This window comes from Python bivittatus, unplaced genomic scaffold (assembly GCF_059951505.1).
Source record: "Python bivittatus isolate LINGU-HERP-01145 unplaced genomic scaffold, Pbiv_v1 ctg000050_np1212, whole genome shotgun sequence".
Taxonomy (NCBI): domain Eukaryota; kingdom Metazoa; phylum Chordata; class Lepidosauria; order Squamata; family Pythonidae; genus Python; species Python bivittatus.
This window is the reverse complement of record NW_028277033.1, coordinates 644,019-670,339: the sequence shown is the minus strand read 5'-3', so window position 1 is coordinate 670,339 and position 26,321 is coordinate 644,019. Positions and strand designations below refer to the sequence as shown.

Sequence of the window (26,321 nt, the reverse complement as noted above, 5' to 3'; positions counted from 1 at the left end):
ATCTTATACAAGTTTTCTTTATATACAGTTGACATTGTCATTTTATAGTTTTGAGACCATAGTTTTTGCCACTTCTCTAAATCAATTCCATATCCAAAATTTTTCCTCCATGCAATCATTGTTTCTTTAACCTGTTCTTCCTCCATTTTAAATTCTAGTAAATGTCCATAAAGTTTTTTAATCACCTTTTCATCAGTGCCCATCAAAATTTTATCTAGAACAGTCAGCTTATCATAAATACCTTCTGCTTTAAAATCTTTATCAAATCTAGATTGTATTTGCAAGTATGAAAACCAATTTATTTTTACACCTTGTTCTTCCAACGCTTGCATAGTTTTAAGTTCACCCTTTTCATTCAATATCTCAGTATATCTAACTGTTTGTTCCTTTTTATATATTATTGGATAAGAGAAGGCTTCAATAGTGGATATCCATCGTGGAACTTTTAAGTAATATTGTCTTCTTGTCTTCTCCCAGTTTAAAAACAATGCCTCTCGAATATAATGCCTTCTAAAATAGCCCTGTGTTTTCGTTCCCTTATACCATAGGAAAGCATGCCAGGCCAACAAGAAGTCATGTCCCTCTAACGTCAATAATCTATTATTTCTTAAAGTTATCCAGTCCTTTACCCACATCAAATTTGTCGCCTGGTAATATAATTCCCAGTTAGGTAAGGCAAACCCACCTCTTACTCTTGAGTCTTGTAGTAATTTAAGCTTTATTCTTGCTTTTTTACCCTGCCAAATGTATTTCAATACAATTTTATTTAAATCATCAAAAAACTCTTTCCCTAGACGAATAGGAATTGTCTGGAATAAGTATAATATTCTAGGCAATATATTCATCTTAATGGTGGATATTCTCCCAATCATTGATAATTGTAGATTCTCCCATTTTATCAAATCTGTTGCGATCTGTTGTTTGAGTTTAACATAATTATCCTCCTTCAATGTACTACATCTTGGTGTAATATATATCCCTGGGTATTTAACCCTGTTTGTGACCTGTATTTCTAGGACTTCTTCCAGTTCTTTCTTTCGCCTTGCTAACATATGCTTTGTTAATATCTTTGTTTTATCTTTATTTATTTTTAAACCTGCTACTTTTCCATATTCTTCTATCTTTTCAATTAATTTGGATGCTGTTTCCAATGGATCCTCTAGTATAAATACTAGGTCATCTGCAAAAGCTTGCAATTTGTACTCTTCCTTTTTGATTTTCATTCCTTTTATTTCTTTCTCTTCTCTTATATTCCTATTCAACACTTCTAATGTTAAAACAAACAACAGAGGCGATAGCGGACAGCCCTGTCTTGTCCCTTTTGTTATATCTATCTGTTCTGTTAAATCTCCGTTTATCATAACCTTTGCAGTCTGCTTATGGTATATTGTTTCAATGGCTTGAATAAAATTTTTGCTAAAGCCCACTTGTGCCAATTGCAATAACATAAATCGCCAATTCACGTTGTCAAAGGCTTTTTGTGCATCTAAAAATATCAAGGCCATTTGCTTTTCAGGATGTGCCTCATAATACTCCAGAGTGTCCAGAATTATTCTCATATTGTCTTTAATTTGTCTCTTTGGCAGAAATCCGTTTTGATCGGCATGAATAAAATTATTTAAATATCTCTTCAATCTCTCTGCCAAAACTGAAGCAAAAATTTTACCCAGTGGTTTCTTGTAGATGTTAAATAGGAGCAGCAAGAGCACTGAACCCTGAGGCACCCCACAAAATAGGAGCCGTGGGTTGGACCTCTCACTCCCTATCACACTGATTGGGATTGGTCTGGAGAAAGGAGCTGAACCAGCACAGAACTGTGCCTCCCAGCCTCAACTCCTGCAGCCGACCCAAAAGGATACTGTGGTTGATGGTATTGAAAGCTGCCAAGAGGTCAAGAAGAGCAAGGATAGATGCACTACCCTCATCCTGCTCTCGCCACAGATCATCCACAAGTGCGATCAATGCTGTTTCTATCCCATAACCGGGCCTGAAACCTGACTGATAGGGGTCCAGATAATCCGTTTCCTCCAAGATCCTCTGAAGCTGTCACATGACCACCTTTTCCACCACCTTTCCTAAAAAGGGAAGGTGGGAAACTGGACAAAAATTGTCCAAAAGGGTGGGTTCTAGTGATGATTTCTTGAGGAGGGGGTGGACCAGGGCCTCCTTAAAAGCCTTCAGGACCACCACCACCCTGCAAGAATGAATTGACCACTGTCAGTATCCACCCCAGTGTCACCTCCCTGGTGGCTTTAACCAACCAGGAGGGACAAGGATCTAAAATAAGTAATTGCACTAACAGCCCCGAAGACCCTGTCCACTTCCTCAAATCCAACAGGATCAAACTGTTCCCAGATAACTGGGTAAGTCCGCTCCCCAGGCATATCCACTGGACCTGCATCATGCTTGGCCTCCAATTGGGAATGGATCTGAGCGATTTTATCCATCAGGTGTTCAGCAAATTGCTCTGCACAGCCCTGTAGGTGGTCCTCCAAGCCCTCCCTATCCAGGAGGGTCTGGATGACCCTAAACAGGGCCGCTGGGCGACACACTGTGGATGCAATAAGAGTGAAGAAATAATGACGTTTCGCCACTCTTACCACCACGAGGTAGGCCTTAATAGCGGCTCTAACCCATGTTCAGTCAGACTCATCCTTAGTTTTTTGCCAGTGGCGCTCTAGACATCTCTTGGCCCTTTTCAGCACACTTAACTCCTCCATAAACCATGGGGTGTGCCGGGGGCAATGGGCCAAGAGAGGATGCACAGGTGTGATTCTGTCCAAGGCCCTGGCCGCCTCCTTATTCCAGGCTGTAGTCAGGGCCTCCACTGGACCGTGCAGCAAGGCCTCAGGAACAGCCCGCAGCTCCCTTTGGAACCCTTGTGGGTCCATCAATCACTGGGGACGAACCATTCGAATAGTTCCTGCCTCCCTGCGGAGGGGGGCAACATAGGAGAATCTCAAGGCCACCAGGGAGTTGTCTGACCATGACAAAGGAGACAATACCAAATCCCCCACCAGATCATGCTGCCATTGCTCCGACAAGAAAACCATGTCTGGAGTGTGACATGGCCGCCATGAACTCCCGAACTGCCTCCAAGACCAACCCCAGGGATGGCAGATTAAAGTCTCCCAAGACTATAAGCCTGGGGAACTCCACTGCCAACCCCGAGATGACCTATGCTTTACTGGTCCGACTGTACCTGGAATACTGTGTTCCATTCTGGTTGCCATAATACAAAAAGCATGCTGAGGAACTGGAAAAAGTGCAGAGGAGAGCAAAAAGGATGGTAAGGGGCTTGGAGACTAAATCTTACAAAAAACAAAGGAACTTGGTAGTTTAGTCTAAAGAAGAGAAGGCTAAGGGGAGACATGGTAGCAGTCTTCCAATACATGAAGGGATGTTCAAAGCAGAGGGTGTGAATTAATTCTTCATAGCACCAGAGGGAGAGAAGAAGTAATGGGCGGAAGCTTAACACAGAGATATCCAAACTTGAAACGAGGAGGAATATCCTGACTGTGAGAGCTCTTAAGCAGTGGAGCAGCCTGCCTCCTGCACTCATGAGTGCTCCATCACTGGAAGTTTTCAAGAAGGGATTGGGCAGCCATTTGTCTGGGATGGTCCGAGGATTCCTGCACTGGGCAGGGGGTTGGACTAGATAACGTGGAAGGTCCCTTCCAACCCTAGGATTCCAAGATTAATTTCTGTGGAAATAAAAGGCTGGAGTAGATGCAGCTTTGCTTTTATCCAGGAATAGTCTATCTTCTTGTGGTTCTGAAAGGTAGGAGATAGTGTTTAGTACAGACTTTCAGAGTATGTGATTAAGATTTATGTTTAAGTAATGGTTATGTGAAATGGTAAGAAAAGATATAAATACAGCTTTTTCATATACTGTTGAAATAACCATTTATTAAAATGAGGGATTTTTGGTTTCACTTTAATTTCAGAATTTTCTGAGAGTTATGAACTCTTACAGAAAGCCTGTTTTGAGTAAAAAGGTTCCTTAGTCTTTTAAGTAGTTTATAGAAGCTGACTCTTAAAGGCAGTTGTTAATTTAGGATAATTATTGGGTTATATTTTTGTAATTTGCTTTCAAATTATAAATAATATGTGAGAATCCACAAGGGAGAAAAGATAGGGAAATATTTTCTCCCTTTTCCAGTCTCCCACTCCCCTTGCTCCTAATCAATATATAAAGGTACAGTTCTTATACTTTCAAAGGATTCTTTATATTTTGAATATCCTATTTGGCAATATTAATCTTACATTCTGCAATAGTTAACTCATCTTACTTATTATATGCATGGGGTGTCAGTATACAAAATGCTAGCTTCAATCCTGGAACTGTCATACCTGTTCGTTATTCAAATATGCTTGCATTGCAGCTGTCATCTGAGCTACATCTTTGCCAATGAACACAACTGTGAATTGTTCCTCCTTTATTTAAGTCAGCTCTCTTAATGACAGTAGAAGCTCAGAATAAATTTTTTATCTGTTCCCGTGTTGACATCTGTTGTACGTAGTCCTTGTATTTTTTTTACTGAGCTGATGAATGATTTTTATTTGGAGCTTGTTTATCTGTGCTCAGGGAATGGGTAGCAGAAAATTGGCCAGTGGAACGAAACAAGCCACAAAGAGTTTGTTTGCTTTTAGGGACTGCGGTGCCAGGATGTAGGACAGGGAATGTTTTGTTGTGGATAGAAAAGAATGAAGCCTTCATTTGTAGATTCTAATAGTGCCTCTGTCTTACAGGTTTTTCATATGACAAAAGCTGGAAAAATTAATTTTCAGGATTGAAAGTGTGTTTTCTGAGAAGAAAGATGAGATTCTCAGCGTTTGGATTGACAAAGCACAAATAATACTGTTTTGGTTTTAGTGAAAAAGTCCATATTGTGCAATCAAAATTATGTATATATACATCTGTTTGCATTGCCAAAGTTCATAGCCATCTAACAACATAAGGGCTAAAAGAAACATACTTTGTGACTTCTTCCCTCCCATACTCTATTTCTGATTAGCATATTGCATGCTTAATGACTATTAAAAAACTAACTATATACAAATTTGAATTGTATTTTCCATTTATAAATGTGTGAAATGCTAATTAGTTGTTTGGGTGACTGAATTAGTAAATAGGATTCCCTTAGGGCAAAAGCCTCACAAATTCTCTGTCTGTTACTCAAATCCTAATAGCTATCATCTTACCAACGTTGGTAAGATAAACTTATCTTCTTGAGAAAAACCAAATTAAAATACTACATTGTATATAATTACGATAGTTTTATTTGTCTTGAGCCTATAGTTAAGACTTTACAAAATAAATAATATAAAGTACAGTTTGAGAGGGAAGGCAGCAGTATCTGAGGGGGGAATCAAGAAAAGTCAGATTAACAAAAGCATTATTGTGGTAGAGTGATGTAAGCCCCATCCCTTTTTTACATGTGTCGTGATGGGGAGATTAGGTCTTTTTAACATTTTATTAATTCAGATTCTCATTAAAGGATCAAAGTCAGTCCATTTCATAAAAAACTGCATCAGGTATCTAACAGTCTGAAGACAAGATGCTGCATTCCTAGGGAATAGATTAGACAACAGCTCCTGGCTGACATACTCAGTTATTCCTCCAGACAAATAGGGAATCCATAAATCATAAAGACCTGCACAAACACCTGTACAGAAAGTCTTAAACTTCAAGACAAGAAGGCTGAATGTGACTGGATTAGAAACTAGTGCGTCAGAAGAGAAGTTTTAAAAAAGCAGGGCATGTCAAAAACATTGTTTTGATTTAAGCAAGAATGGAAATAGGTCAACCACAAGCTAGTATAGTAGTACAGTGGTACCTCGGTTCATGAACGCTTCTGTTCACGACCAATTCGGGTCACGAACAGCTCCGTTCACAAAATTTTGCCTCCATTCACGAACGCCGGATCGGGTGATGAACAGGATCCGCGGCCATTTTCCCTCCCGTGACACGTGGTGGTGGCTTCCTGTAGGGAGGGGGACTCTCCCTCCAAGCAATAACCGCCTCCCCACCCGCCTTCCTGTCCTCCACGCCAGAAGTCGCGTCGAGCAAGGTTAGCGTTCTCTCTCTTCATACTGTATTTTGTTTCATATTTTTGCGGTTTTAAAAAAAAACATATGGTTCAGAACGGATTAACTGTAATTACATTGAACCTTATGGGGAAATTTGATTCGGGACGCGACCAAAAATCGGGTCGCGACCAAATTCGGAGGAGTCAGAACGGATTAACCGTATTTACATTGAACCTTATGGGGAAATTTGATTCGGGTCGCGGAACGAATTAAGTTCGTGAACTGAGGTACCACTGTATAACCATTAAATAATCAGGCTATGAACCAATGGCTTTGCACTTCCAGGAGTCAAAAACCAGTGGATCTGCCACACATTTGAATTAGAAATTGCCTTTTCAAAAACCATTCCTCATGGATGCCTTATTATGAGGGTATTGGCCATCAGAACCCCCAGGTCCCTGACCAACAAGTGGGAAAACAAAATGTGTTTGTCCAAAAGGTCAAAAACAGCTAAAAAATCTAGATGATTACCTGGAAATAAAAGGGTTGTGTGTATGTGTAGGTAATTGAGAGGCAAGATGATAGTATACAAAATAGTAGTCTCTATCTTGTCCATGTTCAATTTTAGATGATATATTGACATTCAAACCAAGGTGCAAACAAGGCAGTCAAAGAAAGAATTCCATACTGTGTTACCTAAAACAGGAATAGTGCAAAATAATGAAAAAAATAAAACAATTTCCCGGGGCATCCCTCTTCTTCATTGGCATTGCCATGGATCCTGCCAAGGTTGATGTTGTCTTAACCTAGCAGCCCCCAGGCAAGGTCAAATATGTACAACACTAGCTTGGAATCACAAATTATTATTGGTCATTTATTCAGCAGTTTGCCAAAGTAACAGCATCATTAACCAACCTCCTGCACAAGAAGGTGCTGTTCCTGTGGGGTGAGAGCTTTCAGGCTTTAGATGCCTCCATCCTTCGTCATCAAGACTCAGCATGGTGTTTTGTAGTAGAAATTGATTGGCCGCAATGTAGCCCTGGGAGTAGTGTTGCTCCAGGTTGTAGTGAAACAAGGGAATGGCTTTGAGGGACAGGAGGAAGAGCTACTACCAAGACAACAGTCAGATAAAAGAAACCTGAGTCTTGGGCAGAAATGTAACCTGGGAAAACATCTCAAATAAGAATTTTATATTTAACCCTTGGTTTCTTCCCCTGCCATATAAATCTCAATATATTATTTTGCCATTGCTTAAATGGTACATTATTTCTCAAAACCAGTATTGTTTGAAATAAAACATAATTTTAGGTAGTATATTAATTTTTACCACAGAAATTCTTGCCAACAGTGATAATTGTAACTTTTCCCATTTTAACATATCTTTCTTAATTTCATTCCATCCTTTAACATAATTGTTTTGAAATAACAAAGAGTTCATATTAATCATGGTAATATCTAGATATTTTACTTTTTTCTCAATCTGAAAACCAGTTTTTACAATAAATTCTTTTTGATCTTCCATCCTTAAATTTTTTTGTTAACATCTTCGTTTTCTCATTATTAATTTTAAATCCAACAAATGCACCAAATTCCTTTAGTTTTTCCCATTAATATTTCTCTTCCTTCCATAGGATTTTCCAAAATTAAAACCAAGTCATCAGCAAATGCCCTTAATTTATATACTTGTTTTTTCACCTTCACTCCAGCTATTCTCTCATCATGTCTCCCTGTTCAGAACTTCAAGGGTGAGAATGAATAACAGTGGTGAAAGTGGGCATCCTTGCCTTGTTCTTTTCTGTATTTCACAGGGTTTAGTCAGTTCTTCATTAACTATAATTTGTGCCCTTTGCAAAGTATATTTTGATTTTACCCATGTAATAAAATTTTCTCCAAAATCTTCCAAAATTTTAAATAGAAAAGTCCAGTTCAAGTTATCAGATGCTTTCACCGCATCAAGGAATATTCACGCAGCTTGTTTTTCATTAAGCTGCTCAAGACTGTCTAATATTTTAAGAACGTTATCTCTTAGTTGCATTTTAGGCAAAAAGCCACATTGATCTTCATGAATAAAGTCTTACAAGACATTTTTCATCCTTTCAGCTAAGATCATTGTAAATATTGTTTAATAAAGATATTGGTCAGTAATTTTTCGGTAAGGTCAGGTCTTGGCCTTCTTTAGGAATTAATGCTATATTTGTACCTGTCCAACTATCCGCTATCCTTCCATTATCTAGAATAGAATTCATAATTTTCTAAAGAGGTTGTAACAATTCATCTTTGAAATGTTTATAATAGAAGGCCGGCAATCCATCTGGCCAGGAGCTTTCCCAGCTTTAGTCTTTTTTATAGCCGCAGACTTCCCTTATTGTTATAGGTCCATCACTTTTGTTTATCCATTACCTTTGATAAAATTTGTCTTTAAATATTCTTCCACTTTTGTCAGGTAGATTACTTCTCCTTTATATAGTTTCATATAGTACTGATTAAATATTCTTTGCATACTTGCATTGTCTGTTACCGTAGTTTTCCCATTTTGTATTTTTAATATTTTCTTCTCACTTTCTTTTCTCAGTTTATATGCCAACTCTTTCCCCGGCTTATTTGCTAACTCAAAGTTCTTCTATTTTGCAAAGTTCATTTTTATTTCAATTTCTCTCATCATTAACATAGAAAGCTGGTGTACTAAACGTTTAATTTGCTTTGACACATTTTTCCTTTCTGGAGATCTCCTTAGTTTCTCTTTTCTCAGCATCTTCTCTTTCATCTTTATCTCCATTAAAATCTTTTACATCTTCTTTTGCCTTTGTCTTTTCAGTTTACTGTTTTCTTGTATTAATTGCCCTCTCATAAAGGTTTTGCTAGCATCCCATACTGTCCTTACGTCAATGTCTTTAAGATTATTCTCAAAACAAATCTTTCCATTTCTTTTTATAGCTTTCCATTATTGATTCCTTTTGTAACAAAGTTTCATTTAGCCTCCATCTATAAGTTCCAACTCTCCTCTTATATGGTAAAGTCACTGGGTTATGATTTGAAAAAGTCTTTGGCAGTATCTCCACTTTATTAACACATGTAACAAGATATTTAGAAATCCAAAACATATCTATTCTTGAGAAAGATCTGTGTCTCTCAGAAAAATAAGTATATTCTTTAGAGTCACCATTTTTATTATCTGTAAGTTCAAAATTATCCATCATTTCAAAAAACATTTTCAGTAATTTGCCTTGCATTGTTTTAATTACCAATAGAAGAGAATATACAGTATGTAGCTCAGAGTTGAACTGTTGAGTCCTTGGTGCTCTCTAAGCTTGGTTGTTTGCTTGCTGATGTTTGCTTGCAAAGGTAACATCATCAGTGCTAGTGAGTGTGGGGTTTGCTCCTGTTATATAAACAGTAGCTTGCCCTGCCATGTTGGTGGAGGTGTGGTTTTTCTCCTTGGTAGTTCCTTGATTAGGGTATTGTTTTCTGCTTGATTTTTTTCCCCGCTTGATTGTTTGTCTCCTTGGTAGTTTCTTGATTAGAGTATTGTTTTCCTCTTGATTGTTGTCTGGTGTTAATCCCTGCTTATCTGGGTGCTTGCTGCTGGAGAGGATGTGTTCTGGTCTTTTTGTTTCCTTCTTAGCTTTCTTATCTCTATGTGTCTATTGGCTAGTGTGTCTGAGTGCCAAGCTTCAGGAATTCCCTAGCATTTTTGGATTTAGCTTGGTCTAGGAGGCTCACAGTTTCCCAATCGAAAGTATGGTTGAGTCTATCCATGTGCTGTGAGATTAAGGAGTTCCCCAATTAAATCTCTGATGTAATCCCAGGCAAGTGCAAATTGAGGCACTTGTAGTATAGTTTCCAAATCATGGGAAGTAGTAGTTCTTCATTATGCATTGTGAAGACCCATGTTGACTACTGTGGCCTGTTTTGCATAGCAGAATTAAAGAAGGACTCAGAGAAACTAGAATAATTTCAAAGAAGAGCAGTGGGGATGTTCACGGGATTAGAAATGGAGTTCTGTGAAGGAATTAAAGGAATTGGGTATATTTAGCCTCATGAAAAACAGATGAGAAAGATATGATATCTTCAGTACCTCAAGTGATGTTACATAGACAGTAAATTCTCCATCACTCCAGAATGCAGCACACTTATATCCATTAAGACATTCCAGCTGAATGTAACAGGGGGGGAAAAAACTACTCAGGAGTAAGAGCAACTTGACAGTAGAACCAATTACTCAGAGGGGTGGTGTGGTCCCTTCATTGGATGTATTATAGGAGAGGTTAAGGAAGCCTTTTATCTGAGATACTTTTATTTGGGTTTTACCCTGCCCAGGGGACTGGCCTAAATGGTTCTTTCCAGCTCTATGATTCTATCACCTTCTTATCAACTAAAGGTATTAAAAAGTTATTTTCTTCAACTGATATTTCTTCAACAATCAGCTTAGCAAATCTGCTAATTAAAATAACAATATTCCTTCCCCATTTATATTTACTGGTTAGATACATCTCTCTCTCCTATACTTTCTATAAAAACTGTTTGTCTGGAAGAATATGAGTCTCTTATAAAAATGTAGAGTGTTTTTAACTTGGCTAGGATCCTGGGTCAGATGTAATTCTAAACAAATTACAGATTGTCTACTTTGTTACTCTTGATGGCAAGAGTAGCCTATGTGTTAACACTTTGGCAATGTGTATGAACATACTTACTTTTGGTTCTTCTACAGTATGGTAAAAATTATTTGAGACCACTTTAAAACTTCTGTTTTTACCTAGGGTATCTTTAACCAATTCCAGTGCAGCAATGACAAAGTGCTACCTTCTGATGCTCTTCGTAGTGCTCTTGCAAAGACCTTTCAAGATGAGCAGCGTTTCCAGTTGGGCATTATGGATGATGCTGCAGAATGCTTTGTGAGTATGAAAGTTATGGAAAGTTGATTAACCCTCAAAAAGAATTCCTCATCTTGCTAAATCAGTAAAAGCAGATGTCAGGGCTGAGGGTAATGGAGGGTCCCCAGATTAAGAACAATCTTTGCACTACTCAGGAAGACAGCAGTGCTTCCAAGGGCTTCCAACAGATGAAAGGAGATGGGTTACAGAGAGCTAGATCATAATTGCATAAAGGAAATCATAGGAAGAGGGGCCAATGGACTGAAAGTTTGACTGGATATAACAGCACAACTTTATTGCAACAATGACCAAAATTCAACAAATCGAAAACAAAGTGAATATGACTGGACACATACACACATATGGCTTTCTTCACTATTGGCCAACAGAATTGGTCAGCTGTCTTATAGGGCTACCATTCCTGATTAGAATAAAGCTTACTTTGGGACTGTGTCTGTTACACAATACACACACACACACAATATTATATGAAGTGTCTGAGCATAGATAGTGAAGATCCTACCAAAAAAGCCAGCAGCATGCTGATAGTTTTCTAATGACTTTCTGTGCTTCAAAAAGCATTGGACCAATTTGTGGAAGTTAGTTCGTTAGCCTCAATGGCAATATGACTGCCTCTGAAGGTCAGCTGTTGGGAGACCAGTAGGCTTCCTTGTGCAGTTGGTTGGCCACTGTGAGAGCAGGCTGCTGGATTAGATAGGCCAAGGGATCCGATCCAGCAGGACACTACTTATGTTCTTATATTTTCCTCCCTTTCTATTGATTCTGTTCTTCTGTAATTGGATTCTTCAACTGCAGTATTTCAGTCAAGAGAATCATTCCATCCAGGGTTGTTTTTTTTTTTTATACCTATTAACTGATTTTCAGTTTCCTATGCAAGATATTCAACCTCATTTTGCTTATTTCTCATATTCTGAGCGTTTTATCACTTCATAATATGAGTCTGTACTTGCAATACAGGTAGTCCTCAAATTACAACCATTTGTTCAGTGACCATTTAACGGCGCTGAACAAATGGTGGTTATGACCAGTCCTCGGAGTTCCGGCTGTCCTAGCACCCCCATGGTCACGTGATCGCGATCTGGGTGCTTGGCTGCCAGCTTGCACTTATGGCTGGTTGCAGCATCCCATAATCACGTGATTTCCATTTGCAACCTTCCCTGCCAGCTTCCCCAGAAACTGGGGAAGGTTGCAAATTGCTGGGGTAAATCTCCCATACCCGTGCACCCACATACCCTCCCCCCAGACCCCTCTGCGCTTGTGCTGCACCGGCTACTTGTGCACCCCCGCGCACACTCCCCGAGCCTCACTGCCCCTCACTCGCACACTCTCACGCACCCTTGTGCACCCTCCCCAACCCTTGCTGTACCTCCCATGCACCCTCGCACACACCCCAACCCTCGCCATGCATCCCTCAGGCACTGTCAGGTTCAGCCCAAAGAACTGCAAGAGACAATGCAAATACAGTTCTGTTGTGTTTATTAGCTACAACCTCCAGACAGAAAATCTCTCCAGACTGAACCCTAGTTCCCAAGCCAGCCAGTCACAACACCGTGAATTCCTTAGGGAGGTGCCAGCCTCATCTTCTTGAACTTCCCATGCTCCTGCTGGGGGCTAAGAACACGCTTATCTCTCTGAGCCTGGCCTTCATAAGTCCATTCAATCACAGGCACTCTTGTGCACCCCCCTGACCTTTGTTGCACCTCCCTTGCACCCTTGCACACACCCCTCAAGCCTCACCACTCCTCCTTTGCATTCTTGCACACCCCTTTGCTCCCCCACACACCCTCCCTGAATCTTGCCACGCTTCCCTTGCACCCTTGTGCACCTACTTATGCCCTCCCCAACCTGGCAGCAGCTTGCAAGCCACCTGGCACTTGTGACCTCCTGCTGGCTTCCCCACTGACTTGGTTATGGGAAGCTGGCAGGAAGTTGCCTCACCTAATGACTGGGATTTGGTTAACGACGGCAACTGGGACCGCAGAGATTGTCGTTGCTAAGCAATGTGGGTGACTGTATTGCTTAGCGACAGAAATTCTGGTCCCAATTGCCATTGTAAGTCGAGGACTACCTGTATTAAAAGAAAATGTCAGTGTTGGCTATATAAAATTAATTTCTAAAATGTGATAAAACTGAAAAAGCCACAATATCTAAACTCATGAGTTCCCAAATTAGAGAACAAATACTAGAAAATACAGTAGGTTATGAAAAGTATTGTGTAGTTTCCACTATTCCCTTGTAACAAATATTGTGACTTGTCCAAATTGGAACTGATACTGGTAGGTGAAAATGTAGTTACCCATCCATTTAAGAAATATCAGTTTTGTATTTGTACTGAATTTATTAAATATTTAGGTTTGTGCATACCAAAAGATATAGAGTACTGTGCAAAAGTTTTAGGCAGGTGTGAAAAAATGCTGTAAAGTAAGAATGCTTTCAAAAATATATATTGTAATTGTTTATGTTTATCAATATACAAAATACAAAGTGAGCGAACAGAAGAAAAATCTAAATCAAATCAATATTTGGTGTGACTACCCTTTAGCTTCAAACCAGCATCAATTCTTACACTTGCACACTTTGTACACATGCACAAAGTCAGGGATCTTGTAGGATTAGAGTCAGGTGTATGATTAACCAATTATACCAAGCAGGTGCTAATCATCAATTTCATATGTAGGTTGAAACACAGTCATTAACTGAAACAGAAACAGCTGTGTAGGAGGCTTAAAACTGGGTGAGGAACAGCCAAACTGCTACTCAGGAGAGGTTGTAGAAGACAGTTTCATGTTACAAGTCAGATGCCATGGCAAGACTGAGCATAGCAATAAGACATGAGGTAGTTATACTGCATCAGCAAGGTCTCTCCCAGGCAAAAATTTTAAAGTAGACTCGGGTTTCAAGATGTGCTGTTCAAGCTCTTTTGAAGAAGTGCAAAGAAACAGGCGATGTTGAGGACTATAGACGCAGTGATCAGCCAAGAAAACTTAATGCAGCAGATGAAAGACACATCATGCTTCAACATGGGAAGATGTCCAGCAGTGCCATCAACACAGAACTGGCGGAAACCAGTGGGACCCAGGTACACCCATCTACTGTCTGGAGAAGTCTGGCCAGAAGTGGTCTTCATGGAAGAATTGCGGCCAAAAAGCAGGTGCTCTGCACTGATAAGTCAAAATTTGAAATATTTGGCTGTACCAGGAGGCAGTTTGTTCTCCGAAGGGCTGGAGAGCAGTACAATAATGAGCATCTGCAGGCAACAGTGAAGCATGGTGGAGGTTCCTTGCAAGTCTGGGGCTGCATTTCTGCAAATGGAGTTGGAGATTTGGTCAGGATCAATGGTGTCCTCAGTGCTGAGAAATACAGGCAGATACTGATCCATCATGCCATACCATCAGGGAGGCGTGTGATTGGCCCCAAATGTATTCTGCAGCAGGACAATGACCCCAAAGATACAGCCAATGTCATTAAGAACTATCTTCAATGTAAAGAAGAACAAGGTGTCCTGGAAGTGATGGTTTGGCCCCCACAGAGCCCTGATCTCAACATCATCGAGTCTGTCTGGGATTACATGAAGAGACCGAAGGATGTGAGGCAGCCTACATCCACAGGAGATCTGTGGTTAGTTCTCCAAGATGTTTGGAACAACCTACTTGCTGAGTTCCTTCAGAAACTGTGTACAAGTGTAACTAGAAGAATTGATGCTGTTTGGAAGGCAAAGAATGGTCACACCAAATATTGATTTGATTTGTGTTTTTCTTCTGTTTGCTCACTTTGCATTTTGTAAATTGATAAACATAAACACTTACAATATATATTTTTGAAAGCATTCTTTCTTTACAGTATTTTTTCACACCTGCCTAAAACTTTTGCACAGTACTGTAACTCAGTAACATCTAATATAAATACAATATGTAAAGAGGTTTCTTTAGTTATGCATAGATGGGAGTCATTAAACCTCACCCTTTGGGGAAAGGTGAATGCTTTCAAAATGAATATTATTCCCAGATTAATTTATATTCTGAGAGGAATTCCTGTTCAGATATCTGGAAAATATTTTAAGAAAATAAATTCTTTGTTTAGAAAACTTTTATGGGGTTCTTCAATTCCAAGAATATCTTTACAGAAAATCCAATTAACAGGGGAGGATTCTGTTTTCCAAATCTGGAGCTATATCACCAAGCTTAGCTATTGTCAAGTATTAAATACTGGAAGCCAATAATTGGTGTTTATTTTCCAATTTGGGCAACATTGGAATATACATACATAGCACCTTTGGTCGGATGGACAGTATTAGGATCTAAATACAACAGAATTCTAATATCTCTGAAAACAATTTCGTCAATTAAAAAGCTATGGAACATACTGTCTAATAAAAAAAGATTTGATCCTTTTTCCCACACCAAATTGACTTTATGGGGAAACCCAACTTTAAAAATTGGGAAAAAGATGGTGATATGGGAAAATTGGATGGAAGCAGGGATATTGACTTTGGACCAACTGATAGATGATGAAGATGAATTTTTAATATATGCTGCGTTAAGAGATAAATATCATCTATCAGATGTATCCGAATGGCAATATTTACAGCTATAATAAATATTGTGACTTTATTTGTTCTCTTAAAAAGTCAAAAGAATGCCATTATTTTATTTAATTTACAAGGCACTTAATTGTACATTACTCCCAGGTCAATAAAACAACTGGAAGACTTCACCTGTTGACTTATAACTTGACTATTTAGTTAATATGTTACATTTATGGCAAATCTAATGAAATGTTAATGTTTGGCATAATGTATAATGAATATTTGATTCTACATTCATAGAAAGTTTGTAAGTATGATATACAAGTAGTCCCCAGGTTAAGAATGCCCAGGGTTACAAACAACCCATAGTTAAGAACGGAGCCTATTGTAGCAAAATTCAAGTTAAATACACAATGATTTGAGTTAAATACACAATGGTTCAAGTTAATTACATAATACAACTTATACAGTATAATACAATAATACTGTTCTGGCTTACATTCAAATTTGTCTTAAGGACAGACCTTGGGAACGGAACTCGTTCTTAAACTGGGAACTACCTGTATCCACTATTTGAGTTGGTGTCAAGAACTGTTACTCCTAATTCTTAAATGAATTTTAGAATGCTTAGAAGAAAATTCCATACAACTCTAAAATGGTACTTTTCACTTATTTTTCATTATTAACTCTAATTTTCTTTTCCTGTTTTCCTGGATACAGGAGAACATCTTAATGAGGATTCACTTTCACATTGCAGATGAATCTAAAGAAGATATATGCACTGCCCCACATTGCATTTCACATCAGAAATTTGCAATGACCTTGTTTGAACAGGTACAACAAAACAATTCCAAACTAAATTAATCCTGAAATTAAGAAATAGACTTGGAAATGAGCAAAAAATGTATTTTCCTCTTTTAATATCCAACCATTTATTTGTCTGGTTTAGTGTGTCTGTACCAGTTGTGGTGCTACTTCTGACCCATTGCCCTTCATCCAGATGGTGCATTATATCTCAACTACTTCCCTCTGGTGAGTCTCAGGCTTTTTTGCAAAAAAAGAAGAAACCTCTTGGTTTAATTTTTCCCTTTTCTTCTAATTGAATGAGAATAGATAGTAGACTGGTATCTATTGATATGCGGGAAATCAGCAAGGGTTTTTGACCCTTTGACTAAAGGGTATTTAACAGTAGTAACAACAGAAAATCCCTGCTTCTCTAAATTAGACACTGAGATGGAAGAAACCTTTGGATGAAATCCAGAAGTAACTTTTGTGTGAGAGAACTGAGTTTTGTTCTAATATCACAAACAGTTTCTGGACAGAACATATGTTCAGAGATATTCTCTCACCTCTTGGATATAATTCTGTACCCAACTCCTCAAGACCTTACTGCAAAATAAAGTAGATCCTGCAAACTTCAATAGAATAGAGTTTGCTCTTATAATCATTACCAAGTGATTGCTCAAGGAATGCAGGGAAATCTCTTCTGCAATAGCTTGGCCAGCAGAATAGATAGAATTAAAAGTAGATATTTCTAGTGGCAGAAATTATCTGTGCCTCATTCTAAAATTCCAGCCAAGCATAACTTTGAATTAGTATTGTAGTGACAGTTGACATATTTGGCAAGGGGAGCTGTAGAAAGAACTACATGACTCAAATCAACAGCATTTCAAATCAGTCCTGAGAAGAAAAAATACTTCTCTTTCTTGTTATAGAATTATCTGCTCTCTGTTGTAAATGTATATAACAGATGGAAAAAAAACATTAAAATGCTGAATAAAGGGTCAAGGTCTTTCTGTATATCAGTTCAGATGTGGTATATTCATGATGATATGTAAAATTGCAGAATTACAGGTGAAACTCAAAAAATTAGAATATCGTGCAAATGTTCATTTATGTCAGTAAGGCAACTCAAAAGGTGAAACCAATATATGAGATAGACGCATTACATGCAAAGCGAGATATGTCAAGCCTTACTTTGGTATAATTGTGATGATTATGGCGTACAGCTTATGAAAACCCCAAATTCACAATCTCAGAAAATTAGAATAGTGTGAAAAGGTTCAGTATTCTAGGCTCAAAGTGTCCCACTCTAATCAGCTAATGAATCCATAACACCTGCAAAGGGTTCCTGAGCCTTTAAATGGTCTCTCAGGCTGGTTCAGTAGGAATCACAAGCATGGGAAAGACTGCTAACCTGACAGTTCTGCAGAAAACCATCATTGACACCCTCCATAAGGAGGGAAAGCCCCAAAAGGTAATTGCAAAAGAAGTTGGATGTTCCCAAAGTGCTGTATCAAAGCACATCAATAGAAGGTTATGTGGAAGGGAAAAGTGTGGTAGGAAAAGGTGCACAAGCAGCAGGGATGACCGCAGCCTGGAGAGGATGGTCAGGAAAAGGCCATTCAAAAGTGTTGGGGACTTTCACAAGGAGTGGACTGAGGCTGGAGTTAGTGCATCAAGAGCCACCACACACAGACGGATCCTGGACATGGGCTTCAAATGTCGTATTCCTCTTGTCAAGCCGCTCCTGAACAACAAACAACGTCAGAAGCGTCTTACCTGGGCTACAGAAAAAAAGAACTGGTCTGTTGCCCAGTGGTCCAAAGTCCTCTTTTCTGATGAGAGCAACTTTTGCATCTCATTTGGGAACCAAGGACCCAGAGTCTGGAGGAAGAATGGAGAGGCACACAATGCACGATGCTTGAAGTCCAGTGTGAAGTTTCCACAGTCTGTGTTGATTTGGGGAGCCATGTCATCTGCTGGTGTTGGTCCACTGTGCTTCATTAAGTCCAGGGTCAACGCAGCCGTCTATCAGGAGATTTTGGAGCACTTCATGCTTCCTTCCGCAGACGAGCTTTATGGGGATGCTGACTTCATTTTCCAGCAGGACTTGGCACCTGCCCACACTGCCAAAAGTACCAAAACCTGGTTCAGTGACAATGGGATTACTGTGCTTGATTGGCCAGCAAACTCGCCTGACCTGAACCCCATAGAGAATCTATAGGACATTGCCAAGAGAAAGATGAGGGACATGAGACCAAACAATGCAGCGGAGCTGAAGGCCGCTATTGAAGCATCCTGGTCTTCCATAACACTTCAGCAGTGCCACAGGCTGATAGCATCCATGCCACGCTGCATTGCAGCAGTCATTGCTGCAAAAGGGGCCCAAACCAAGTACTGAGTACATATGCATGCTTATACTTTGCAGAGGTCCTATATTGTTCTATTTCCAATCCTTGTGTTATTGATGTCATGTAATATTCTAATTTTCTGAGATTGTGAATTTGGGGTTTTCATAAGCTGTACGCCATAATCATCACAATTATACCAAAGTAAGGCTTGACATATCTCACTTTGCATGTAATGCGTCTATCTCATATATTGGTTTCACCTTTTGAGTTGCCTTATTGACATAAATGAACATTTGCACGATATTCTAATTTTTCGAGTTTCACCTGTATATAAATAAGGAGGAGAGATAAAATATCTTCCAATTCAGGCTTGAAAATAAACTTGCCTAAGTGGTTTAAAACGCTTACAGCACATACCATTTATATATGTTGTTTTTAAAATTATGCCCAAACCCTTGTACTCTAATGTTATATGACATGATTTATTCATTGAAGTGATTTTAAACTGCATTTTGATTTCAACTGGAACCTTAATGTTGATTACAGTATTAACATAAATACTGTAACAGAATGAAAAAATCAATTGTAAAGCACTAAAACAAACTAGTGAAACAAATCAAATAGGAAGTAAATTTAATTAAAGACTGATGGTTTAAATGTGTCTTAATAATTTGCTTATGAAATCGTTAGGGAAGAGAGCAGTATATTCCATCTTAGAAATTATTAGGCATAGCAGCACAACCAAGAAGCTGGTTTTCAATATTTTACTGTGAAATATATCAGCGGTAATAGTCATTATGAGTTTTGTATTTGTTTGGGTGATACCTTACCTTTTTACTCTGAAAAGTACTCAAAGTAATTAACAAAACAACAACAACAGACTAGATTAGACTAGACTAGATATTATTATTAATGGATTCATCAAATTTAGTGGGATTTTAGTTAATTAGGCCCACTGACTTTAGTGAATGTACTTGAAATATTCAGATATATAATCATTTTTATTTTATGTATAAATATGTACGAGAGCCAGTTTGATGTAATGGTTAAGGTACTAGGCTACAACTTGGGAGACTGAGTTCTAGCCCTGCTGGGTGACCTTGGGCCAGTCACACCCTCTCAACCCTAGGAAGCAGGCTTCTGAAATCTTGCCAAGAAAACTGCAGAGACTTGTCCAGATAGTCACCAGGAGTCAACACTGATTCGAAGACACCCCCCAAATTTTTTTTAAATAAATGTATACATTATTTCCAAGGAAAATTCTGATCAAGTTAGTAACTAATTTCCTCTATTTTTCTGTTACTCTTTCTTAAAATTGTAAATTCTATGGGGTAGTTAGGCTGTCATTTTTACTTAATTTTACAAAACTCACTATTCTTTCTTAGCACTAAATAATATTAATAATAACAATACCCAACTTTAGGAAACCAAAGGCTGTTTGTACACTGTAGGTAAAACTTCACAAATTTCAGCTCAGAATAGAATAGCCAACAGAGAGAATAGGAGATGTGTCAGGCATTACATTTCCATTTGCACCCCATCTTGCTTGATTGGAGTATACATTTTTATTCAGGTGTATACTTGCTGTACCTGCAAGTTGAAATGTTGTTCTTTCATGACAGATCTGAAGAAACATAAATAGGCTTAAATATTGTTTATAAAGAAGTATAATACTTTTATTCTTGTTTTATACTTTTTAAAAAACTTAAAGCAATCAGGCCATTTGCATGCTGGAAAGACGAGACAAACCCACTCCTGATATGTTTGGAGAGCTGCTACAAAATGCCAGCACAATGGGAGACATGAGAAACTGCCCGGTTTGTATACATCATTTGTGTTTAGTAGAAGCAGTAGACTGAATAGGGGGGGAAAGTATGCACTGAAAGCTACCTTTGACTTTAGAGGTTTTCAGTATGCCATTTGTCAGTATGCTAAATAGATTTATCATTATATATTACTCTGGGGATTGGATTTACACTGGAAATCCTTAGTCTCAGTTAATTGTCAGGTTTGAGAAGGACGTTTTTTAGGAGGGCATTCTCTGATGGGCTTTTGAATGTATTATAGTCTCTTCCAATCCCTCTGTGCTGTAACAGCAGCTACAAAAGTTGCAGCTATGCTAGAGCAAGAAACCTCCTCAGAAGGGGTAGGGCAAAGTTCCATTGTCCTTGATATACAGATGGATCAGTGTGCGGAAAGTGCTTGGAATTCCAGCAAAAAAGTCCATTGGGGAAGCTGGATTCACTTAACAACCAGGTTGTAAAATGGGGTTAGGTCACATTGTTACTCACTTAACAACTGCCCCACTTAACAACCAGTTTTCCAGTCCTTATTGTGGTTGTTAAGCGAGGTTTACCTGTAATGGAATACAGCCTCTGTTACACAATGGGCAGTTCGCTAGAGCTAGAAACTGACCGGCGACAAGCCAAAATCATGGCTAAAACAAAGTGACATTTATTAAACTACTACAAATATTTCATTTCTAGAGTAGTTTACATAATGACAACATACAATTTGATTAACCAAAACCTAGCTTAACTCCAGTATGTATATGTTCTCAAAAAGTCTTTATTTCAAAATTACCCATTTCCTTACCATCGTTTTAGTATATACACAATATTCCTTTTAACACTTAGGGATATTTGAAGAATTTAATGTGCAGTTTCTATATACTCCTGTTTCTTTCTACTATATAAATCAGTAACATTTTCATAAGTTTTTGTCTGAAAGCAAGATATGTCAGTGTTATCAGGAGATGAAGGAATAGAATGTGAAAATACTAAATAAAAAGGGAGTTTGTAAAACCAGCATGAATTAAATACATTGGATTTCTTTTCAGAGCAACTGTGGAGAAAAAATTCGGATACGTCGTGTATTGATGAACTCTCCACAGATCATCACCATAGGGCTGGTCTGGGACTCAGATCACTCGGATTTGGCAGAGGATGTCATTCATAGCCTGGGCACTTGCCTTAAACTGGGTGATGTGAGTCTTAAATCTTATGGCAATATGTACATTCTTGTTTGACTGTGCTACTGTCCTTCATATATACGTGCATGTCTACGTGCACATCCATGTCTGTATGTTCTGCATTTATTTCAAACATTTTACCTTCAGCTTAAATAGTTACTTTTCAGTAAGTAAATTTAAGCTTCAGAAAAATGCAAGAATTGTACTGAGATTATTCTTCCCTTCCTGAAGCTGTTCTTCAGAGTAACTGACGACAGAGCAAAACAATGTGAATTGTATTTGGTTGGAATGATCTGCTACTATGGAAAACATTACTCCACCTTTTTCTTTCAAACAAAGATTCGTATGTGGATGTATTTTGATGATGCCCATGTTAAAGAGGTAAGAAATTAGAGAATTTAGAGGGAAAATAGAATAAAATGTTCAAATAGTGACAGTGTAAATCTATCTGAATTTTTTTAGATGAGTTGATAAACTTCCAATTATTTGCCAGAAGTTTATGATGAAACATTCCAGATAAGTTGCACCCACTATTTCTAAAATATCCAAATGACACAAACACATTATTTAAGAGAGCAAGAGCAGAATGCATGTTGTCTGCCATGTAGGGGTTTATCTTTATGTCACGATCTAACAAAATAACATCGTTTCAGTACAATGCAATGATGATAAGGCAGAAACTTTGCAACTCTTCTTGGGAGAAGAAACGAATATCATAGGCAATCAAAGACATAGTAGTCTTTTATTTGTTCTTTGCTTATTTTAACCCAGATGCTCTCTATAGCAAATCTTCAGCTAAAGAAAAAGGGATCACTTCTTTTAAATGTCTTCTTTAATCTTTCTACTTTTTAGAGAGGGATATGTTGATTTATTGGAGAAGAGGGTCTTCTCCTGTAACTCCAGAACAACCTGGGAGTACTGCGATTTGGGGGGTTGGTTTTTTTAGTTAATGTTTTATATTTCTTTTTTGGATTTTTTCTAATTTTATTTATTTTTTACTTTTTCTCATATTTGTATGTTGATAAACTTTTCCTTTTTTCTTCAATATTTTCTATGGGCTTTTTATTTTTTTCTTATAAATTGTTAGTCTTTCTTAATTTTCCTGATCTGGGTAAATACTGGTTTGCACATATGAATGCACCCAACAATATTAATTTTATTCTGGCTGTGAATTAGCTAAATTCTGCAAACTTGCATCAGTCTTTTGTATAATTATGTCATTACCACAAATGAATATCGTCATTATAAGGTTTACCCCGTTCGACTCAGAGAAACTCTTGTGACACGTGTGTTCAGCAAAGAAATTTACTCAAGCATAACGTACGTAATTACAGACAAAGCCAGGACTGGCTTGGCACATCTTACAACACAATTTATAGTCCCCCCATTCCCGCGCTTAGCTCCGTTGCTAGGTTACAAATTACCCGCAGTAATCCCCCCCTTCACCAAAATGGCAGATTCAGTCCAGTTCTTTTGTTCCTTGATTGCTTTACCCCGCTGGCGTGGTCATTGTCTTCATTGGGTCTTTCTGTTGTGCGCAAAGCCGGGGGTCCTCAATCACGCGCTGATTGCTTTGCCCGGAGCTGCTGCTCACTCCTTTGCCTGCAGCGCTCAAGGCAAATAGGTGTTGACACAAAGTATCCGCTTTGCGGTTCAGTAAAGCAGTCCCAGCTGGCCCATTAATCAGTTCGCAGTTTCACTTCCCCTTTTCCTTTGCTGGTGCTCGGGCAGTGAAACTGACTAAGCGTGGCTGGGCAAGTCCCTAGCCGTGCCACACCGGCTGAATCTGACATTCATCATGTAAATGATGTAAATTTCCTATGATGCCCTACTTCCAATTAAAGGATTCCCTCCCGTCCCCACATTAGTCCAGTAATATGAGATTTCATTGTATATGGGGCACTAATAAAACTGCTGTTAAAAGTGTCCTTAAACATGAAGTTGCTAGGCTTAAAAGACAAAAATGACAAAAGAATATTAAAAAAACAAGTAAAAACAAAACCTATAGTTTAGTAACTAAGAAGAAAACAGAGTTCAAAGCTCAGAGGGTAGATCACATTAAAAATTCTTTGAGTACCTGAACAGGTCTTATTATGAATTTAGTAACAGGACTGTCCAACTTTTATCCAGTGTTGTAAGATGCCATAAGACTAGGAATAGTATCATGCTATGATCTAGAATCCAGTTTGTTTACCAATTGGGGTAAATCTTGGTTTATGATCTTCTGTTCAAAGCTATACTCAGTATATGATGTTGGGAAGCCAGAGGAATTAGGATTAGCCATTAGGAATTTAGAGCTGAAGCCAATTTCTGATCTACATATCTGAAGAGATACGGAGATACGGAGGACTATCAAAAAAGCTAAAAAGAAAGAAAACCACTGGACTGGATAGCTTTTCTAATGCATTTTATTAAAGTTATAATGAAGACATTCCTTTCTTTTCTAATAATAGTATACTTCAATGTAAGATAACTCTTGCATTTGAAGCAGATGAAAGTTATAGTTCACTTGAAATAAAATAAAGAACCACAGTAGCTTTTATTATCCTATTACTCTATTAAACAAAGGTTGCTGACTGCAGTGTTACAGATAAAATGATGGATGGATTTATATTTAGAAAAAAATGTGTGTTTCCTGGCTTAGTTCTTACTAAGAGAAAAGGATTCTCTTATTCATTTGGTTTTCAACCCCTATGTATCACCACAATATAAATGATTAGTTAGTTAATTTAGGTGCCATTGAGTCATAAACAAGTGTTCACCCACTCAGTTTTAATACTAGCTTATAGCTCTTTCAAGGAGAGTCCTGTAATTTATTTTACTCTGTATACCTTATCTGTTGTCTTTGCCTTCTATTTCCCATAACTTTTTTCTAATCCATCATCTATATACATCACATGTGCAGAGTATGAGAGTTTCTGCTTGCTGAACATCACCTCAAGGGAGCAATCTGTCTTTATTTGTTTCCACACCAATTTATTGGTTCTTTCTAAAATCCACAGGACTTCTAGTAATCATCTCCAGATCCATAATTCAAAAGTGTTTATCTTCTTTCTGTCATTCTGTCTCAAGATCCAGCTTTCACAGCCATATGTTACCAGTGGAAAGACAATTAACTATTGTATTCTTTGTTGTAATAGAAACATTCTTTCCCTTCATGATCTTGTCAGATCTGTCATTGGCTTCCTCCCTAGGAGGAATCTCATCTTTATTTCTCCATCACTATCCATCTTTATCTATACTAGAGCCCAAGAAAACAAAGCTATCTACTCCCTTCCATTCTCTATTGTTACATTTATTGTTCATGAACAACGCTGGTTCCAATAGAAGAGAGTATGTGTAGCTCAGGGTTGAACAGTGGAGTCCTTGGTGTTCTCTGAGCTTGGTTGTTTTCTTGCAAACATTTCATTACCTGGCTAGGTAACATCTTCAGTGCTAGAATGGAATGGGGTTTGCTCTCTGTTTATATACGGTGGCCTGTCCTGCCAGTGTTAGTGGGGGTGTGGGTTTTCTTTTGCTTTATTTTTTCCCCTTCTGGTGGTTCCTTGATTAGGGTATTGTTTACTGCTTGATTGTGTGTCTGGTGATAATCTTGGTGTTAATCTCTGCTTGTCTGGGTGATGATTGCTGGTGAGGAGATGTTTTGGTCTTTTGTTTTCCTTTTTATTGTCTATTTTGAATAGTGTGTAGATGTTGTTTATTTCTATGTGCCTGTTGATGGCTGCCTTGTCTGAATACCAAGCTTCCAGGAATTCCCTCGCATTTTTGGATTTAGCTTGGTCTAAGATGCTGACAGTTTCCCAGTTGAAACTATGGGAATGTGTTGTGAGATTAAGGAGTTTTCATCATGTCTCCTGATTGCTAGTTGGTGTTCATGGATGCGCTTTGCTAGTCTTCTGCCTGTCTGTCCTACATAGTGGTTGTTACAGTCCTTACACTGTATGTTGTAGATGACTCCTGTTTTTTTCTTCTTGGGCTACTGGGTCTTTTGGTTTGCTTAAGATGTTTTGGAGGGCTGTAGTTGGTTTGTGCGCTACAGAGATACCATGTGGTTGTAATAGTCTGTTGGTAATTTCTGAGACGTTTCTGATGTATGGCAGTGTTATCTTTTTCATAACTTGTGTTGGTTGTGTTGTAGTAGGTTGAGTGGTCAGGCACTTTTTGATAAAGTTGCGTGGATATCCATTTTGTTGGAAGATGTTGTATAGGTGATCTGTTTCCTTTTTCTGTTGTTCTGGGTTGCTGCAGTGCGTTTGTGCTGATCTGAATAATGTTCTTACACAGCTCCTCTTGTGGGAGGTTGGGTTGTTACTTTGGGTTGTACTTTGGCACAAATGCACCGCAGCAACCCAGAACAGCAGAAAAAGGAAACAGACAACCTATACACTACCAGAGGGGGGAAAATAAAACAAAACCCACACCCCCACTAACACTGATAGGGCAGGCCACTGAATATAAACAGAGAGCAAACCTCATTTCATTTTAGCACTGAACATGTTACCTGCCAGGTAACGAAACGTTTGCAAGAAAACAACCAAGCTCAGAGAACACCAAGGACTCCACAATGCTGGTTAACAGAACTTTTGCTGCCTTAACATTTAACATTAACCCAGATATTTGACTTTCATTTTTAGTTTCATTATGACCACAATTTGATGTTAATAAAGTGGCTGCAAAAACAAAATGAATAAAAGATGTCTTTGGTTTGTTGGAGATGTTTCAGAGAATTTCAATCACTCCTGCATAAGTTGTCCACTACTTACATT

At 38.4% G+C, this 26,321-nt stretch overlaps 1 protein-coding gene across 6 annotated transcripts in view; it reads left to right on the top strand.

Annotated features, from left to right (window-relative positions):
- USP54 (ubiquitin specific peptidase 54) overlaps nt 1-26,321 on the top strand; it is a 125,749-nt gene that overhangs the window by 51,718 nt on the left and 47,710 nt on the right. For all 6 annotated transcript variants that reach the window (XR_015793455.1, XM_088128405.1, XM_088154598.1 and 3 more), the window contains 6 exons: nt 10,791-10,925; nt 16,171-16,284; nt 16,400-16,482; nt 20,296-20,401; nt 21,424-21,570; nt 21,787-21,936. Coding sequence is in view for 5 of the 6 variants with exons in the window: in XM_088128405.1 (XP_087984531.1) it covers nt 10,791-10,925; nt 16,171-16,284; nt 16,400-16,482; nt 20,296-20,401; nt 21,424-21,570; nt 21,787-21,936 (735 nt within the window). In the remaining variant the exon portion in view is untranslated. The remainder of the gene's footprint in view (nt 1-10,790; nt 10,926-16,170; nt 16,285-16,399; nt 16,483-20,295; nt 20,402-21,423; nt 21,571-21,786; nt 21,937-26,321) is intronic.